The sequence below is a fragment of the Topomyia yanbarensis genome, chromosome 2 (assembly GCF_030247195.1).
Source record: "Topomyia yanbarensis strain Yona2022 chromosome 2, ASM3024719v1, whole genome shotgun sequence".
NCBI classification, from domain to species: domain Eukaryota; kingdom Metazoa; phylum Arthropoda; class Insecta; order Diptera; family Culicidae; genus Topomyia; species Topomyia yanbarensis.
Genome location: NC_080671.1, coordinates 68,240,349 through 68,253,385, shown reverse-complemented (window position 1 = coordinate 68,253,385; position 13,037 = coordinate 68,240,349). Strand labels below are relative to the sequence as shown.

The 13,037-nt window shown below is 33.8% G+C and overlaps 1 protein-coding gene across 1 annotated transcript in view; it reads right to left on the bottom strand.

Moving 5' to 3' along the window:
* Positions 1-9,861, bottom strand: part of LOC131678327 (tyrosine-protein kinase Dnt-like) — a 383,062-nt gene extending 373,201 nt beyond the window's left edge. The window contains exon 1 of the mRNA XM_058958389.1: positions 9,145-9,861. Coding sequence (XP_058814372.1) covers positions 9,145-9,250 — 106 coding nt within the window. The 5' untranslated portion in view covers positions 9,251-9,861. The remainder of the gene's footprint in view (positions 1-9,144) is intronic.
* Between the last annotated feature and the right edge of the window lie 3,176 nt (positions 9,862-13,037).

Genomic DNA, 13,037 nt, shown 5'->3' with positions numbered 1-13,037 from the left:
ATCAGTTAATTAATTCATTTTATTTGTTTTTTTTTTCACTTATGCACTTCATTCATTTTGTTAATTTTATTCATCTTAGGATTTTTATTCACTTATACAATTTATTTACTAACTGAATGAACGACCACTTTGTTTTCAAACAGATGGAGATGGCTTTTGGTCACGGTTTCAGCAAAAAAAGAAAAAGAAAACCGTGACCAAAAGTCATCTCCATATGTTAACAATTTATTCATTTCATTCATCTATAATATTTAATCATTTTATCAATTTCTTCATTTTGGTTAAATTATCCAGTTTATTAGCTATATAACTTATTCAATGAATGCAAATTATTAATTTTACTTACTTTATTCAAATTATCCAATTTCCATTCAGACCATTTTGACTCTATATTTATTCTATCATTTTACTCAAGGGTAGTTGGTAAATCGATTGCATTGTACGCAGCTCACCTTGGTTCTATTCCCAATCCTGCACATAGGGTTAGAGATTTTTCCAACAGAGATTTTTCTAACCCGAAAAGAGACGAATGACCTTAAGGTTAAAGCCTTTATATACAAAATACAAAAAAATTCTCATTTCATGTTTCATTAATATTGTTTATTCTATTTATTGTAGGTTTCAATGTCATTCATTTTACACAATTTATTCATTCCATTCATTAATTTGACCTTTTCTGAATGATATATTCAATAATTTTATACACTTAAATTATTTAATCATTTATTCATTTCACTCATTTTACTCAGTTTGTTTATTCTATTCCCCTAATCACTTTACTCATCAAATCCATTGATCTATATTGTAATTTTATTCAAGTTACTACTTTTTTAAATTGTTCGTTTTCCTTTTTACTCTGCTTATTGATTTATTACTGTTTCCGCACATCAACGTCTGTAGAGCTGTTGTATTTTTATGACTAGAGAAACCTGTTCGGTACACGGTGCAGTAAGAACTCGCGGTCACTTAGATAAATTGCGTGGGTTTATTAATTAGAATCAGGCACTTATTATGATTAATATGGATATTCTGATTGTAAATTGTACTATATATAGGTTGCTACAACTATTAGATGAACGCAACTGTTTTGTTCAGGAAGTGAGAATCTTCTAGAAAACTGACTGCAGTACGAGTGGTGAACACAACAAACTGTTCCGTAACGCCTAAGCTAGTTGGTTCATTATGCGATACCTAACTGTCCTGTACTACAGTGAGATCTCACTACCTCGTATGAATCCAATTCCAAAACTCTCGCAAATAATCACTATTATTCATGTCATGCATTTAAATAATTCTATTAATTTTATTCATTCCACTTATTTTAATCCGTTTTATTAATCTTACTCACTTTAGTAATGCATTTTATCCATATCAACCGTTACAGTTTAGTTAGACAGTTGTTACCATTTGAGCTAATATATTCTTATTCCAGAGTCTACTTTAGTCATTTTGCACGTTGTACATCACTATACATTTTAATTAAATTATTCATTGTATACATGTTATTCAATATATCCAAATTATACATTGTATTCATTTAATTTAATTTTTCATTTTTATCATTAATTTATTGCACCCTCATAATTTATTCATTTTATTCCTTTTGCAGATCAAATGTTGAAAGAGATGGCATAAGTGTATTTTGAAATGAGAAGAGTAGGACTATTCGACGGCTATGGGTGATTGTATTTACAGCTAGTGGTTAGTTCTGCATTTGTAGTTATTGGCACGGAGGGTCGAAGTGAAGGAAGTTATAGTTGAGAGATTTTTAGTGTGGAGTGTCGTTGTTTGTTTAATTATTTATTCACTATTTATGAAAACTTAAGTACAATAATATGGCCGGAGACTGTATTATATTCGAACTAAGTTTGTCAATCGCTGTCAAACATTCGAAATGTTTTGCTCTATGTAAGGAACTTAGAAGCAACGCGAACAGATGCATAAATAGAGCTATTAATTAAGACTGTAGAGTTATAGATATCGAACAATAAATAGTAAAACATCTAAAATTTTTGGTAAATTTTGATTTTCGTTAATTCATACTATCATCAGATTTTTTGTATCTTACTCACGAAAAAAATTCACCATAAATCCTGCTTCGAACTACGCAGAAGAACCAAATTTTGGTGAAATACAGCTTAACGTGTAACGTTCGTATTCTGTAAATTTGGCGAAATTTCATTGTGTTGTTGGATAAATTTTGTTAGATTTCATTCGATAAATTAACATCACCCGACAATTTAAGGAGTAATCAACTGTAATTTAAATTTTTTTTAAATCGGTTTTTTATTTATTAGTCTAAAATGTGCTTTAGAATGTTAAAAATAATATCCCCAAACATGGAAGACGAAAACAATACAGAAATGTTCAAATTTTCAATTCCGTCGCAAAGCCTCTTTTGTATATCCCGTGTGTTCTGAAAACTTTAACCGCGATTTTCTCGAAATCACTTTTTTGAGTTGGCCGGATATGTTTCTCAAACAAATGAATTTTGATCGCTTTAAAAATTTCACAGCATATTCAAAATTGATTTCTCTAGCGCCGTACGTAGGATTTCATTTTTTATAGCTTAACTTTTTTTTAATTAACAATTTTGTGTCGATTTTTATGACGTGTTCGGCATTTTTTCACTCAAAAGTGTGCCATTTCGCGTAAAATCGAAATTCCGAAAAAAAATCCTGCGTGCGTCGCTTGCTATTGACATAAGGAATTAGAAAATATTTAGTTCTGGCTCCAGGTCAAAAATTACGGGAGATAGATTTCCGGCCGTGGACTCCTTCCAAAAAACGCACATCGGGAAAAATACTGCACAGCCACCATCTTGTGTTGAAATTGCAAGAATTTTTTTTGTTATTCAATATTTATGTTATAAATTCCATTTAACAAGATATTCGTCTCTTTATTGTGCCAAGCAGTGTTGCGAAATTTCAAAATCATTTACTTATTTCTGCTTGTATTTACCGAAACCGACATTCAGATTCACCGCCTCCCTCAATCATTTACTTTCCAACTCACTGAAATTTCATGCAGGATCGAATGTTTGAGTGCAGAGGAAATATAAATTCCTTCACCAACCAAATCATTCATTTGCTATTATGTGGAGAGTTTGAAGGCAGAAGTTGGAATATTCTACATTTTCGAGCATAATTGAACTGCGTAATCTCTATCTGGTGCACTTTCGCTCAATAATCCTTCTCATAGGTAGAATAGAAACAAAATTCAGTTTGCTTCTGAAACCGAACATGTCCGAACCTGAATGCGCTGTGTCGGGAGAACGAATGACGAGGGAAACGAATCAAAAATTTCATTCATCGAGGCGGGCATGAATTGAATTTTGTTTTCTTTCAAGTTCAAGCAGCGATGTCAATTTTTTCAAGCTCTGGTGCCAAGAAATATTCTCGAAAAATTGCTATTTTTCGTGTTCAAGAGTGGTATATCCCCGTAAACGTAAGAAAATTCAGAGGCAAAAAATTCGAAACTATCTCATCGCTAACTGAAAAACGACTCGGGCAGTGAACGTCACGATTTTGAGAGAGTCTGATATTCACTGCCAGAGATATATTTAATATGGCCGAATGATTAAAACAAACAATAATTCGAAATTGGTCAAGATTTTATAGTCTGGCAAGCAATCTGTATATGCCGCAATGGAATCAGATTTATGTAACAACCGGAATTATGAAACAAATCAGCGCATTTATCACAAAAAGTGCTTTAAAAACTACCTATTTTAGACAATACTGTGATCTTCAAATCCAATGTAACTGATTTGACATCGTGTTGTTATGCAAAATCATGAATCAAGTTGCATAGAGTCATCAAGATAAATTTTGTGCCCAAACAAAAGTAAATCGAAAGGTAAGTACGAATAAAAAGCCTAAAAAACCAAATGGTCCAAAAAATGAAAAGAAAATCCCATACTATGTTGCGTTTCGGCTTCGCCTCATCAGAAACCGACACTAACACATTGTCGGAATAGATTAGCGCCGGCTTGACGCAAATCCCTTAAAACTAAAACACACTATGTGTTTCAATCAAACGACTGATCAAACGTGATGTCCCGTTCGAGCAGAAGTTCTGTTTATGCCGATGAGACACAAGTGAAGCCGAAACTTGTCTTGGCTTAGCAGGCCTATGCGAAAGCACTATGCTATATTTCACCCTAAGGAGGAAAATTTGGTCAAAACCAAAATTTCTCACTAGGGTGAAAATTTGTTGGTAAAAACCAGTCTTTGTACAGGAGGGCACAAATCCTTATTTCATACTATGTTGCGTTTCGGCTTCGCCTCATCAGAAACCGACACTAACACAGAACTTCTGCTCGAACGGGACATCACGTTTGATCAGTCGTTTGATTGAAACACATAGTGTGTTTTAGTTTTAAGGGATTTGCGTCAAGCCGGCGCTAATCTATTCCGACAATGTGTTAGTGTCGGTTTCTGATGAGGCGAAGCCGAAACGCAACATAGTATGAAATAAGGATCTGTGCCCTCCTGTACAAAGACTGGTTTTTACCAACAAATTTTCACCCTAGTGAGAAATTTTGGTTTTTACCAAATTTTCCTCCTTAGGGTGAAATATAGCATAGTGAAAAGAAAATGTTATAAAGTAGAAGAACGCTGGGAGGAAAGTTACGTTACTGATGTGATGAAACTGGACACAATGTGGTCCAGCCACATTTTGTTTTTTAATAAACATTCCGCTTTGATAACATTAGGCTTTGAAATCAATCAATATTGTGTTTGCGAATCCCCTTTAGATAATTTAAAATCAGGATGATTCATTTTAGAGTCTCTCATTTCTTGCTGCAGGATAAGATAGAGCGATTGTCGCCGTGACTTATAATTTATCTTTGCTGTTGTTTTTAAAAATTTGTTTTTTTTTATTTTGAATATAGGTAGGTTTTTGACTATTTGCATGTTATTAATCTTTTTCTATTATTTTAAATGTCGCCTTTCAGATTTCTCGTTTTGTCCCATTTCATATATTTATTAGTTTTTCCTCGTTTGTTCCTTATTTATTTTTTTGTTTTTCCTCTTGAAATTTTACCTCCATTGAATGTTTTTTGTCTTTTTTTAGTTTATTGCGTTTCTATTTTTTATATTTGTTTATTTATTTATTTTATTTTAAAGTGTAATTGTAATTGGGTGGGGAAAAGCCCACTTGAAGATAAACTTTTAAAGCAACCTTTAAAAACGTAAAAACCCCATCACCTTTTCAAACTAGATTCACAAACGCTTACAGATTTCGAATAACACATTGCAACAATCTTAATTACATATTAAACAACATTACAAAAATCTTAAATTACTCATTGAACAATATTACAGCAACATTACAGAACATATTAAATTTCAGCGCGTGAAAGAAATCACAGAGAATTTAGATACACTAAGAGTCAGCAAAATGCGATAACACCAATCAGATTAATACAATCTGCTATGGACCGGACAATTTTAGGTCGTCGGCATATAAAAGTACACATCCTGGCGAGATCACATAGGAAACGTCATTGAAGAACAGAGAAAACAGCAGAGGTCCTGGGTTGCTTCCTTGAGGCACACTAGACATGTTGTTGTTCATTGATTCCCAGTTTCACAAACAGAGCACGATCTACAAGATATGACTTAAGCCATCTAGTGAAAGCAGGCGGTGCGCCCAATCGTTCAAATTCTGCCAGTAGGAGAGAGTGGTCTACCCGGTCGAACGCTGCCTTAAGCTCCGTATATACAGTGTCTACCTGTGATCCATCTTCGATATTTTTGCTACTGTCTTCGACATTTGTACAAGCTTGTAGTTGTGAGTATTTTAATAATATCGTACCAAATACTCGCAAAAATCAGTTTTCTCCGAAACCGAAGAATGTCAGCTACATTTTCGAGCAAATGAGATGTTGTATTTTCATAAGCTGGAAATGTTGTAGCGCACCGACTTGGTTGAATGTGTTTTTCTTTAACGAATTATAGGTGAAACTAGACAAAGATACGAATAAATCCATGCAATACCGATACCTGGATAAATATTAATTGTTGGTAAATTGGCTCCCTTCAAAACAACAACAAAAAATAAATTTGACTCATTTCTTTGTAGGATATTTAAAAAATGTGAAAAAACTCGTTTGCCTGCATACAGAACTATCCTAGGTAGCAATCCTGGTTTTATTGCACACTACAAGTGCATTCTAAGTTTTAAGAAGGGCTTCAAGAGTACCATAAAACTTCGATTGTTACTGGGATGCGTCTTTTTTGATTTTGACAGCCCCTCTTCAGTTATAAAAATGTCGTTCAAGTAAGAGGAGCAACACAGCGAAATTTTGCTCGCGTATCGTCTGAATCCAAAATACTCGCACGCAGAGTTAGCGAAATCTCTAAAAGTAGCCAAATCAACTGCCACCAGCGTAATGCCAACCGAAAGCGAAAAGTGGCCGATACTTTCAAGCATTTAAAGCTGTCAAAGTTAACACAGAAATATCTGATTTGGTAGGCTTTCTGTACTTGTGATTTGAAAACTGACATTGACATTACAGCCAAGAGCTTTAACCATAAAATTTACTTGAAAGACTGAATTGAAAAACGTATTTCTATGGACATGTAGTGGTATGCCGCCAACCACGTTCAGGTGGCACCCATGGACAAGAACCCTCCCTACACACTAGAGTACGCTCCAATCGAGAACTATTAGTCCATCGTCAAGCGAATTCGAAATCGTCAAGAATTTGATGACGGTATTACCACAATCGCATATTTTTATATAATATCACAATTTTTTTTCACAATTTTTGATCATAGATTCTTTTTCACAGATGACAGATTTTTGCCATTTTGATAAAAATTTCCCAGATTTTTAGAAATATTGTGATTTTTCACAGATTTTTTGGAAATTAATCACAGATTTATTTCCTGGTAAAATTTTTTTTTTGATCGAAACACAGATTTCAATTGAGTTCTACAATATGACGACACCAATGAACTCATGATGAATAAAGTTCATGTTTGACAATTCTCGGTAGTTTGTTTACTTTGTCACTTGCGTGAGTGCGAGTGCAACGGGTGCTCATCTGTTACATTCGAACTCACGTAACATTCAAGTAAACAAACCACCGAGAATTGTCAAACGAAGTTCATCCGGCTCATCTCTGATCTCCAGCAGTATAACATACTTTTGCGATCGAGCGCCTAGGAAGTTTGTCACATCTACCCTTTTTTTGGTTACAACCGGAGACTTGAAATTTTGATTTCTGGGGTCTCTTAAAGAAATGTAATTTCTTCCAGCGTCACAATCCGTAGCTATCATATCCAAAACGTTGATTTTCGTTGAAACTGTGCTCAGCATTCAACAGTTCTGAACATGAATCACAATAAGCTGATGATCATGAGGTGCCCACTAAGAGCCATTTAAGTTGATTAATGTATTCATGTATTGTTCTAGAACACCCAGAAAGGCAGATTTTTCCCCTTCTTTCGCGGAATTGTCAAAAATAAATTACCCATAAAAAATGGAAGCATTTACCATTTCTCCGAACCCAAAGTTGTGAAAAGCTTTTCAAAGAAAACCAACAATATTGTGATATAAGCCTCTTACCCCTCGGATCGATCCTTTCTTCCACTAAAAATACCCAAATCGACAGTGAAAAGCAAAGTTGTTCACCTTTCTCCGGGGCCAGAATCGCATCGAATGAAAAAAGGGTGATTATTACCTGCTTTTGTCACCTCGACCTCTCCATATCAAAACATACAACTGCTGACAGAAAGAAGTAGTAGTAGTAGTAGTAGTAGGAGTTGGAAAGGTTACATTTTTTTACCTCCCTCCCCATCTCTCATAGGTGGATCGTTCCGAAACATAAATTTATAATCCACGTTACAGCTTTCCGTCCAATCGCCTCTCAACGGAACGCACCACAACCGAAAACGATTTAAAGCAAATATTTAACCTGTCGATAAGGGAAATGGTCCCTTCAGGATAGGCGAGCCTGAACTACAGTTTCGGTTGTAGAGGAAGAACGAACGAGACGCAGTAGGAAGCTATGGTCTTTTAATTGATTTATGGCACCTTTTTGGATTGTGGGTCCTCGGTTCACTGAGAATAGATTTTTTAGTTACTCTCAGGTATAAAAAAATCGAGAGTTTGGGTCAATGTTTGTGGAAGTTTCTGAATGTAAAACCGTCGTAGATTAGAATGGACGTTTGTTGGATCATCGCTTCTTCAAAATTAATTGCATTTCCGCTAGGGAATCAAATATGTTTGCTATCCTACGTACACAGCATTGGAAACGCCGCGCCGGTGAGGAAACATTTGAAGTATGTTTGTATTCGATCAAACACGAGTATGTACAAACAGAGGACCGGAAATTTGCAAGTGAAATTTCGATTCGGTGACAGGACAGAATCTAACGTTATTTAGAGTACTACGATTTGCAAAAGCTAACCGCTAGCGTTGAGCGAAACAACAGACTGTTTGCTTAATGTGGAATCTCAGTCAAACCAATCTGTACCAAATTGGAACTCAATCGTTTCAAACAAGCAGGTGCTCGATGTGTTTGCAAAGTGCCAACAGTATATATGAACAATAGAAAACGTTTGCAAAACTAATCGTGAGTTGAGGTAATCGGTTTTCATGGAAATTTGCGTGGAACTAATCATTTTTCTTACAGTCCCTTGGTTATTAGAACTGATTGATTTGAACATATAGATAGCAAAGTGTTTCTTTCCAGAATCCATTACCACAGAACATTTCGGTTAACCATTTCCTACAACTATTTTCTTTCACAGTTTATTATACCAAGTGACATGAACTTCATGAAATGAGGAATTAAACAACATATTTCCGATCTTTTAAAATGTAACTTTCAACACGATTTTCTCCAGTATTATTTCAGGTGCAAAACTTTTGTTCCACAGCCATCCATCACGTTCAGTTCCCGTACCTCGATTGGAGGTAGACACGAAACACGAGAAACAAGCGAGAAGATAAAAAAAACATCGCCTCCTAAAAGTAAGGTTATGTACCGGTAACAAAAACATAAACAAAACGTCTTGTAACCGAGAGCTGTTGATTTGTGAACCCAACTATTCGATCCTGCTACCATCGAACCGGAATCGTGTCTATTTTCGGTTACAATCCGGCAATTTGCCTCATTCCACATACCGAGTAATCGCATGACTTCGAGCTGATTCAGATACAGATTCAGATGTGCACTGCCGCCGGCCGCTAACACCAGGAATAATCCAATGTAAACACATAAATTCGTCATTTTGACGTTCGTAGTTACTCGTTCAACTCTTTTCTTCTCTCTTGGCGTTCCGGGTTTTATTTTTAAATATAATCGTTACTCGCTGAAATCCTCACTTCGAGGGGTTCTCGAGGCAAACGATATAATTCCCAGCTGATTGCGGTTCTTTTTCCCTGCAATCGCATAGACACACACACGCGCTCGAGCACTGCACTTGGCAGGCGAGGAACCGCCGGTTAATCACACTTGATTCGCACTGTTATCAACCATCAATAATCAAAATATTTACACCGGCTTTCACACGTTTACACTAATTCATCGCACATGTTTGAAGTTGCTATTTTGACACTTGAGCACGAAACGAACTCCGTTAAATACACCGATCTCTTTCCTTTGCCTTCTCACTCACTCGCTGCGATCAGCGATCGGAAACATAAACATTTATTGAATTATTTTTTATCTTAAAACGGGCAATCAACTGCAATACTGATATGGCAGGTTGTTCTCATAACTCTGATACCGTTGATTTAACTTATCGAATGTCACCTTAACTCCGAACACGACTGAAAACACGATCAACAAACACGAGCGAAACGCTATCCTCAGGTAAAAAGTACACCCGAACCGTACCAAGTTCTCAACGAGACTGAACGCGCGGCAAGATGGAAGTTCGCTGCTCTGCGATGCGTTGAAATAACGAAGCGCTACGATGCGGCTGTGTGCGTGCGTTCGGCATTCGCTTCGTGTTGTTTTGTTCTGGAGGCTCGTTCGGTAACGTCAGGTTTGTTATGCTGGGAGTTCGATGTTTCGGTTAGCCGTGTCAGCTTGGAGGAGTTGTGAACAGCCCTGAACCCACCGGCAGCACGTAACGCTTTCGGTTTGTTGTATACACCGGTGTCTTTGCATTACAATACAATCACGGTGCATAGCTTCGTTTAGTAGCCAGCAGCCAGTGTTTATAAAATAAGTGTTTGGAAGAAACCATATTCATTAATGCGTATACTGTTTGCCGAGATAAAATATAATTTTGATTGAGCGGCTAAGACAGTAATAATTTATAAGGCACAAGAATCACAAGTAAAGGTATCGATAATTTCGTATTCCTGATATATTCCAAAAAAAGAAAACAAGGATTTGTTTATTTGCACGTAATTTTTCTTATATTAATCAATTTACCCATTTTACTAATTTAGTAACTGTCTCATTATTTTTTAAATGTTATTTACATGATTGATCTGCTATAACTTATACAGTTTATTCCAGGTTTTAATCGTGCCAGACTCGAAACTGTGTTCATCTCACCTCTAGTTGGGTGCCTTCTACGCATGAGTTTTACAAACTTATGAATGATCCAACATTGATATGTGTAAAGAATGTCTCATCGCACTGCTAGATTGAAGGGGGGGGGGGGCGGTGTATGGAATCACTTTTTTTGCGAATTTCTGTAGAACTTCGAATATTGCGAATTGGCCAAAACTTTTGTGTGTTATAACGTACCATTTCGATAACATTCTGTAATTTTTTCATGCAAAGATGTCGACCAGCGACTCGGTGATGAAGCTTTCTGTATAACGTCTCTGGAAAAATCACGATTTGCGGTGTTGACTGGGATTCAAAAACAGCTAAACCGATTTTTTTTTCTAATTTTGCATTCACATTCTATGTGAAAAATACCTAACCCATACGTTGAGCTGTTGAGATAATTTCTTAAATTTGGTTACTCATTTGAAATAAAAAATGCCTTCTTTCACGAAAACTTCCGTCATTTTATGAGTAAAAACCAACTTAATCCAGCTAGCAGTGAGATAAGACATTTCTTACCAGTGTTTCAAAAATCACTCCAATCAGCAGGCGTTGACAAATCAATAAAATCCATGATTTCATCACTCATGGTTTTTGGCTCCTGAGGAGTGAAAACAGGTTACTAGAATTCGGTCTATAAGCGGCGCCAGAACAAGAATCACAAACCTGAGTGGACAAGAGGAGCCAAACCCAGGAGTGAAAACCTAAGAGTCAACTTGGATTGGTTTCCACCGCTCCTTTGGAAACAAGATCCTTGATGTGAAAAGTGTGGTTTATTTGAAACACTGATTTTAGCGAAATTTTACGAAATTATACGAAATTTCACTAAATTTCACGAAATTTTACGAAATTTTACGAAATTTTACGAAATTTTACGAAATTTTACGAAATTTTACGAAATTTTACGAAATTTTACGAAATTTTACGAAATTTTACGAAATTTTACGAAATTTTACGAAATTTTACGAAATTTTACGAAATTTTACGAAATTTTACGAAATTTTACGAAATTTTACAAAATTTTACGAAGTTTTACCCAATTTTACGAAATTTTACGATATTTTACGAATTCTTACGAAATTTTACGAAATTTTACAAATTTTGCGAAATTTTACAAATTTTACATATTTTACGAAATTACACAAATTGTACGAAATTTTTAAAAATTTTACAAATTTTTACAAAACTTTACGAAATTTTACGAAATTTTACGAAATTTTACGAAAATTTACGAAATTTAACGAAATTTTACAAAATTTAAAAAAAAATTAAAAAAAAATTTCGAAATTTTTCGAAATTTTACGAAATTTTACGAAATTTTACGAAATTTTACGAAGTTTTACCCAATTTTACGAAATTTTACGATATTTTACGAATTCTTACGAAATTTTACGAAATTTTACAAATTTTGCGAAATTTTACAAATTTTACATATTTTACGAAATTACACAAATTGTACGAAATTTTTAAAAATTTTACAAATTTTTACAAAACTTTACGAAATTTTACGAAATTTTACGAAATTTTACGAAATTTTACGAAATTTTACGAAAATTTACGAAATTTAACGAAATTTTACAAAATTTAAAAAAAAATTAAAAAAAAATTTCGAAATTTTTCGAAATTTTACGAAATTTTACGAAATTTTACGAAATTTTACGAAGTTTTACCCAATTTTACGAAATTTTACGATATTTTACGAAATCTTACGAAATTTTACGAAATTTTACAAATTTTGCGAAATTTTACAAATTTTACATATTTTACGAAATTACACAAGTTGTACGAAATTTTTAGAAATTTTACAAATTTTTACAAAACTTTACGAAATTTTACGAAATTTTACGAAATTTTACGAAATTTTACGAAATTTTACGAAATTTTACGAAATTTTACGAAATTTTACGAAATTTTACGAAATTTTACGAAATTTTACGAAATTTTACGAAATTTTACGAAATTTTACGAAATTTTACGAAATTTTACGAAATTTTACGAAATTTAACGAAATTTTACAAAATTTAAAAAAAAATTTAAAAAAAATTTCGAAATTTTTCGAAATTTTACGAAATTTTACGAAATTTTACAAAATTTTACGAAGTTTTACCCAATTTTACGAAATTTTACGATATTTTACGAAATCTTACGAAATTTTACAAATTTTGCGAAATTTTACAAATTTTACATATTTTACGAAATTACACAAGTTGTACGTAATTTTAAAATTTTACAAATTTTTACAAAACTTTACGAAATTTTACGAAATTTTTCGAAAATTTACGAAATTTTACGAGATTTTACGAAATTTTACTAAATTTTGCAAAATTTTTCGAAATTTTACAAAATTCTGCAAAATTGTATAAATTTTACGATATTTTACTAAATTTTACAATCAAACGAATCAAATGAAACAAATTAATCAAATGAATCAAATGAATCAAATGAATCAAATGAATCAAATGAATCAAATGAATCAAATGAATCAAATGAATCAAATGAATCAAAT